Raw genomic sequence first — 7,588 nt, forward strand, 5'->3', positions numbered from 1 at the left:
TAACAAAATTTAAATCGTGAGAAATGGAAATCGATTTTAATGTATAGAAAATTGAGAAAAAAGCTACTCCATTTAACAGTTGCCAAGTTATTTCTTCATGACCTTTGTTCATCTAGATTTATTTTTATTTAAGAGAACAGTCCACATAATATAGATATTATAGTTTTAAATGTAAACTTTGATTTTTGAATAACATTGATATTAAGTAATTAAAATCACAGGTATTTGAAGTTTATTAATAACTACCAAATGCATAAAAGCGAGATAGTCACTCATCACTAATGGGAACCACAGAATTATCAATAGAGGGCCATTGTCAATTTATATGATAAGAAATTTGAATATAAGAGGGGGGGCAAGTCTCAATTTTGAGAATGGTGGGGGGTGGGGGGTTGGGGGCATCACTGCACCTCCTCCCATAATCGTAGGGATTTAATCATTTATTTAACAATCAGAGTTATGAACATTTTTGAGAATTCAAACAGGTCTATGAATGAATAAAACATAAACTTCTAAAAAAAAAATTTCTTTTTCAATCTATAATAACAGCTCCAAAAAAATTGAGGGTGATATCTCTACAATTTGCGCTCTGTAAATAAACGGCAAGATACCTTTAGTTAAAACCTTCAAATAACCCTATGGATAATATTCTCTAGATTTTGGTCTATAGTCATTAATTTATGCACATAACTTTTTCAATCAGACTGCCCCTTTTACATTTCCTCATGCAAGTATCATAGGTAAAGAAGCACAAGATATATGGATATACATTTACTAGAATTCTGAAATGTCAATTACATGTCGGTAACATTTTAAGAGAGTAGAAGACCAATAAATTGCAACTAATGTCTTCAGTAATTGTCTACATTGTACATCAACCAGGCACAACATAGTTACAATCAATGCTAATCTGACAAAACAGAGAGAAAATTTCAGCAAATGACTATGGTATAGATATTTTATGCATTTATTCCAAAAGAGAGATATAAAAACTAACACTCAACAAAGGCACAGATTGCTTAAAATATCCTGTGTCATCCTTTACCATCTTCATCTGGATTCCTCTTTAAACCAGGCTTTCTTTCTAAATCTGAGTATCTAGGAAATTCAGCTGTAAATAATTCAAATTTAAAAAATGATATGTTGAAAAATATAATATAACAAACAATATAATATACTTCAAAAAAAGGCTATTCCATATCTTACTATGATAATATACATGTTCACAATATCAATATAAAAAATATCAGGTGCAGGTATAACATATTTCAAATCTTACTTGATTTTTCTTTTGTATCAAATTGTTCATCTTGTTTATATTCTCCACTTTTCTAAATAAAAATAAACTAAAATACTAAACATCATTGAACTTTATGGTCAGTTGCCAAAGAATAAGTAAATTGTAGTCTTCTGATGCTCATAACAGCCACTTTAAGTCAAGATTGTTTGCATATATAAATGAGTTGTCCCCCTTTTTTGACTCAGTCAACTATTGTCTTCAAAATAAGTCTGAAAGAGTTATGCTGATGCTTAACAAGAGGGTCTAAGGTTAAGTGCTTGGAATTTGGAAATAAGAATTAAATAATCATAAGAACATTCAACCATTAAATACAGGTCGACAACACTGCGACACTTTGACACATTCAGAGATTTAGGAAATTCAAATAGTGCATCCAACACCCACCATGAGATTTTAATGATCCATGAAATCTGAGTGCATAAACAAGAATACAAAATCTACTATATATAAGGTACATAATTACCAATGATTTTTCCTCTAGTTCTTCAGATCTCATTTGTGTCCTTAATAAATATACATAATTTTCTTCTAATTCCTTTAAGAAAGAAAGATACATCTTCACGTGGTAAAATTGAAGTAGATAACACAAAATCATGCCTGACATAAAATTTTACTAGGTATTTTTTGAGGACCTTGTTCATTTCAATCACCCTATTCTCTAAAATAAATCTGAAATGGTGTCTCATAAATTTCCCTATCTTGACAGCTAGTGATGTTCCGATTGTCGGCTACAATCGATTATACAGTCGTTGAAAGTCCAGCAATGTTACTAATCGATTCTCAACTCAAAGTCGGCGACGTTGGCAAATCATATAAAAAGTCAGTCATGATGTTTTTAGTTGATAATATAAAATTTCTGATAATTAAATTTAACTTAACTTATTATAAGATTAGGCGACTAAATTAGAACCTGATAATTTGTCACACCTTTGATTATTTTTTTCTCGAGGACTAGCCTTAGATTTGGCACAGGAACAAATGAGGCATGATTTATAAAGCCTTAAAACAAATACATGTTCATTAAATGGGGTGTATTTTGATTATTAATCGATTACATAATCAATTATGCCTCTCCGATTATTTCGATTAATCGATTATTATTTTCATCCTATTGTCCATCACTATTGACAGCTCATATTTCAAAATTTCCATTGCAAGTACATGCATTCCTTCATCTTATATCTACAGTAAAGAAGATGTACCATACCTTATCAGTTGGTGGATCTTTTCGTTTGTGTCTCAACCAGGCTAAAATACATGAGGCATAGTTTATTGTTAAAATAGCCTGATGACAATCTATTTCAGACTAAGTTTATATTTCTTTTATCAATGACTTAAAGGAGAGACAGAATAGGAATTTTGCTGTAAATACAGCTGTTATATTAAAGGATAATGACAAAATGAGAGAATTTATTCATTTTTGTAAAGTATTTTAAACATGTCTTGACCAGACATTTTTAGCATTTTTCTTTAATATTAAAACAATGATCTGACATACCTTCCCATTCTTTAGGGATAAGTGGTGCTTCAAGCTCAGCTATACTCTTAGGGTTCACATCTTTTATATATCTAGCAGGACGCTTCAATTTCTCTGCTTGAAATAAAAGAAATTACAAATAAACAGAAAACACCATGAATACTATAGTTGTGACAATTTTCTGATGTAATTTGGTAATGAGTAGGCCTAAATAGGCCAAAATCTGGTTTTATTTCTACCAATCAAAGTCACCAAGTTACTTGGAAGATGAGTCGTATCAGTGATGTTTGTAAGAGTAATTTACTAATTTACTAATAAGTATCTTACCATGACGAGTACCGGTATGTTTTTCATAATACAAATTACCAATATGATCCTTTCCAATAAATACTTCTTTAGTTCTAGCAATCGTCTGTAAAGATGTTCTAAAATTAGTCCATAGTAATCTGATATAACCTACACCTTTTCCTGACATTTTTCGTTTTTGCTTTCTTAGTTATCGTCAAGAAAAATCAGTCGTTCCTTAACCTTACTTTCGTTTGCGATGTATTTTGCAAATTTTGTTTTCATTCGTTGGTATTTTTAGACCAGCCTATAAGAATGTTTGTTACAAACTGTGTGAGTTGATATAAACTATAGCTATTCACACAGCAAATCTCGTACGAAAAACTATATTCACTACTAAGACGTTTCCATAGAAATTGAATTAGGTTTAAGTGCGAAATTTGGGTCAGTAAGTATATTTAAGAGGAAAATTAACAAATTTTTAACTGAGATTTCCATTTACTACTGACAGTCATAATGTAAAGAGTTCCATTTCACATGTAAATAGGTAGATCATTTTGTAGTCTCGTATTTCTAATGTAAATAATTCTAAAAGGTATTGCGTCTGGATGAAAATGACAAAACAAGATGTCTGACAGAAACAAGGATTCTGTAAATAATTTACAAAAATTTGATAATTCAACATCGAAATCTGATACAAGCGAGATAAGACATACGGAAAGTGCCAATTTAGAAACTAAACATCCCCACGCCAATATTAATAGCAGGAAAGACATTACACATCAAGATATGAATAGATCTACAAGTTCCAAATATAAACATTCCATTTTACCAACTCAATCATCAACTTCAGAGTCAGATATCCCCCACCACCCATCGATAAATTCTGCTGATGATCTTTACTCTTACAGTGTTGCAATTCCCCACAAGACAACTGACGTTATATCTTCTTCACATGTAAAAGATTCTACCAGCACTGTGGGTGCTGCTGGTGCTGCACCTTGTTCAAATGCATTTGCAAATGATGGTAGTTTTATGGCAATGTTTAGGAAAAAAGTCAATGAGGAACAAATGAATAAAGAAAGCAAAGGTGTTAAACGACCTGTTGAAACCAAAGAGAAAGAGAAAACAAGCCCAAAGTCAGGCTCATCTTTTAACTTACCACTTGTAAGGAGTAGTTAGAATTAAATTATTCAATACAGTGCGTATGAAAATATAACTATAGCCAGATAGGCTCACAACAGTATACCAATATGTCACTCCCACTATATAAATAATTAAAAAAGAAACATTAAAACATAATTTGAATCATGTTGTTTCTTAAGAGTTTCACGCTATGCGATCTTTAGACATAAAGCATCACATAACGTAAAACAACAACAACATGATTCAAGTTCTGATTTAATATTTCTATATCGCTCTACAATTGATGTATTCAGCACCCTTTTAAGAGTGACAATATTCTATAACCGGTATTGTAAATTATAAAATATGCCGGTATTGTATTTATATTAACTAAGCTTATTCTGGAAGAGTTCAATTATGATTCCAAACCTGGTATGTAAGCTACTAAAACTGAAGTATTTTGAGGCTAAAAATTTGTAGGCTGTAGGCTTTTTTGAAGTCAACACAATTTTATACTCATGTTGTAAGATCTTCTATCTATAGGTGGGGCGAAGGAAAGGCCCGAAAATGTTAAAAACTGGTGTTGTAGCTAAAAAGGTCAAAGACGAAGAAGAAGAGGTAAAAAACTTAATATAATTCATATTCATTCTGACAGAATTCCATGCCATAAAGATAGTGGACCACAGCCATATACGCCCACCACGGCATGCGGATGGTAAATATTCAAGATTTTGGGGCAAGGGCAATAACTCTGCTTCGAAAATAACTTGATCTTCATTTTATGAATACGTATACACATACCGAATTTCATTTGATTTCATAAAAAAATCTAGTTTATAGAGCGTTTACAAGCAAATGTTGACGGACCGACAGACCGACGGACCTTCGTTTCATGAATATGTATGGAAATACCGAATTTTATTTGATTCCATCAAACACTCTAGTTTTTAGAGTGTTTATTTGCAATTGATGTTGATAGAAGCACTTACAGTATAGAGGTTAAAGGGCGATAACTCCTCAAAACTGACGTAAGAGGCCTAAATCTTGAAAAAGTCTTAAATTTAATCAGAATAAACTAAACTGTCTAAAACCTTTCGATTTAGGTCCAATAACATCCATTTTAAGTTTCATCAAAATCGGTTGAAAACTAAGAGAGTAATAGCATATTCAAGATTTTGGGGCAAGGGCAATAACTCTTAACGGTTGAAAATAGCTCAAATTCAACTTGATCTTCGTTTTATGAATATGTATACACATACCAGATTTCATTTGATTCCATCAACAAATCTAGTTTTTAGAGCGTTTACAAGCAAATGTTGACCAACGGATGGACTGGGGTGCCGACAATATACGTCCACATAGAGAGATGTGGGCGTATAAAATCGATCTGTTACAGTTTCATATTATGTTGATTTTCTCATTCCAGGAGGACACAAACTCTGATGCATGGTCGAAATATTTAGCTGAAGTTCGAAAATATAAATCTCAGAAATGTATTGAAGATGATGGAGGTAGCACTCCATTGGTTAAGTAGTATAGGTGTATGACTCCCACAAGTTTTAGGCTAATTGCAAAATCCATGTACAGATCATATCATAAGGACATAACGAAGACATAGTCGCAAAAGGGGCAGACTGGTATATCCATACACATTTTCAAGGACCTGTGTTTAAGATAAAATTTTCCCTTTTACTGAAAGTAAGTATGGGTTGTAAGGAATCAGAGATCCAGACTGTGTACAGCAATTTGAAGATTCACCAAAAACCATTCTACTGGTACATGTAGGCCACTCCTGAATTATGGGCCATTTTGGTGGGATGATTCTAGTCTTTAATGAAGTTAACAGGCTTCAGAAGTACTAGAGATGTACGAAAAATGCCTAATTCCTTCAAAAATATCTCTAACTTAGAATGCCTTTTCCTATTTCTATAGATGTCATCTATGTATGGCAGTGTCTCATGAAAAGACAACTCATGTTTTTCACTTTCAAGCACAGATAAATCTTGACACATGGATTTGAATGCTCAAATTTCGACTATTCCCATTTCTGAGACTAAAGTATTTTGGTAGAAAAATGGTGCATATGTCCCTTTTAAGTCCAGATTTAATATAAGGTTCTATTAGTTTACAGAATCCTAGTGTGTTTCAATGAGAATCTGGCTGGGATATTCTCAAATTATATAGTGTGTATTTTGAGGTATGATGTAAATGGATAATGAATAAGGTAGAAAGGTGCGTGTGTGTGGAATGTTGATGAAGGAATTTAATGTTATCTTCTTTATATTATTTCTTCATTGTCAACAAATGATTAATCATACATTTGTGTTGTATTCCTTCCCTTTATGATAAGAATTCAATTTTCATTTGTGTATTTTTACTGATATCCCTTGTTGAACGAAAGGCCCTGCCCAGATTACATTCTATTAATCAATTCTATACATTCAAGATCATAACTTGGAAGAATATACACTTCTATTGTGGCTTCCGAATCTAGATTATATGCATTGGGTAAGTTTTCATTGAAAATATCTAAAAGTCAACAGCGTTCATAATAGTATATTGTTTTTAAAATACATTTCTTACATACACAGGGATTGGATTTGAAATAAACATTCTCTAATCATATCATCAATTTACAGCCTTATTATAAATACAAGAACAAATCATTAACAATCTTCATTATACATAATATAGTAATTAATTCGAGTAAATCCATGAAATTAGGATCCAAGAAAGATGTAATCAACACTGACAAGTACAAAGATCCAAACTTTCATTGAAAAAAAAAAAAAATGTAACAAATTTTGACCATGCAAACCAATATTGTATATTTTATGCATATCAAACTTTAAGACAGAGTTTTCTTGACTAAAGTACTAAAAATTTCACACCTACAAACTGAATGTTAAAGTTCATTTGCACTAATCAATTCTTTTTGAAATGTCTGGTTATGAAAGTTTATGTCCATTTCATTTAAAATAAGACAGTACATATCGTTGTGACATTCTAAAATTTGACATGGGTTTGTGTATAAGAAATATATCGGGTAATTTCTCAATATACAAAGTCTTAAATATTTAGTTAAGACATACTGTTAGTCGAAAAGGTTTTTGACATTGCTGTGAGAAGGGCTAGAGTCAATAATATGAGCAGTATTTATCAGCTTCTGATACTTCCTATCTACATTACACCATACCTTTCCATAACTGTTTGATTGTTAAGACTATTAGGGATTTTATATTTGTGTTAAATTATATACAATAATAAATAAAAAACAAAAACTTAACAAGTTATATCAATATAATGCACCTTATACAATGTTATTCCTATATTTTGAAATATGATCATCTTTTCAAAAACGTTTGCATTACGTAGATGACAAAAAAATTGCATGAAAAAAA

The 7,588-nt window shown here is 31.4% G+C and overlaps 2 protein-coding genes across 2 annotated transcripts; one reads left to right on the top strand and one right to left on the bottom strand.

The window, feature by feature from the left end:
• Window positions 1-759: 759 nt before the first annotated feature.
• On the bottom strand, window positions 760-3,305 carry LOTGIDRAFT_228046 (hypothetical protein). Its single transcript, XM_009045767.1, has 6 exons — window positions 3,105-3,305; window positions 2,799-2,894; window positions 2,508-2,548; window positions 1,764-1,835; window positions 1,280-1,331; window positions 760-1,111 (listed from the first exon to the last, which is right to left on the bottom strand). The coding sequence occupies exons 1-6, from the start codon at window positions 3,250-3,252 to the stop codon at window positions 1,035-1,037; spliced, it is 486 nt and encodes a 161-aa protein (XP_009044015.1). The 5' UTR covers window positions 3,253-3,305; the 3' UTR covers window positions 760-1,034.
• A 702-nt stretch (window positions 3,306-4,007) lies between these two features.
• LOTGIDRAFT_78082 (hypothetical protein) lies at window positions 4,008-5,718 on the top strand (the record flags this gene model as incomplete). Its single annotated transcript, XM_009045768.1, has 3 exons — window positions 4,008-4,166; window positions 4,731-4,805; window positions 5,614-5,718. Coding segments are annotated over 3 exons (339 nt in total), but the record flags the coding sequence as incomplete, so codon positions are not given.
• Window positions 5,719-7,588: the final 1,870 nt, after the last annotated feature.

Source organism: Lottia gigantea (assembly GCF_000327385.1).
Source record: "Lottia gigantea unplaced genomic scaffold LOTGIsca_1, whole genome shotgun sequence".
Classification (NCBI taxonomy): Eukaryota; Metazoa; Mollusca; class Gastropoda; family Lottiidae; genus Lottia; species Lottia gigantea.

Coding starts and splice junctions, on each gene's coding strand:
- LOTGIDRAFT_228046 (XM_009045767.1), bottom strand. CDS start 3,252: ATGTCAGGAAAAGGTGTAGGTTATATCAGATTACTATGGACTAATTTT. Junction 2,895..3,104: donor ACATACCGGTACTCGTCATG/GTAAGATACTTA, acceptor TTTTATTTCAAG/CAGAGAAATTGAAGCGTCCT. Junction 1,836..2,507: donor AAGATCCACCAACTGATAAG/GTATGGTACATC, acceptor TCTTTCTTAAAG/GAATTAGAAGAAAATTATGT.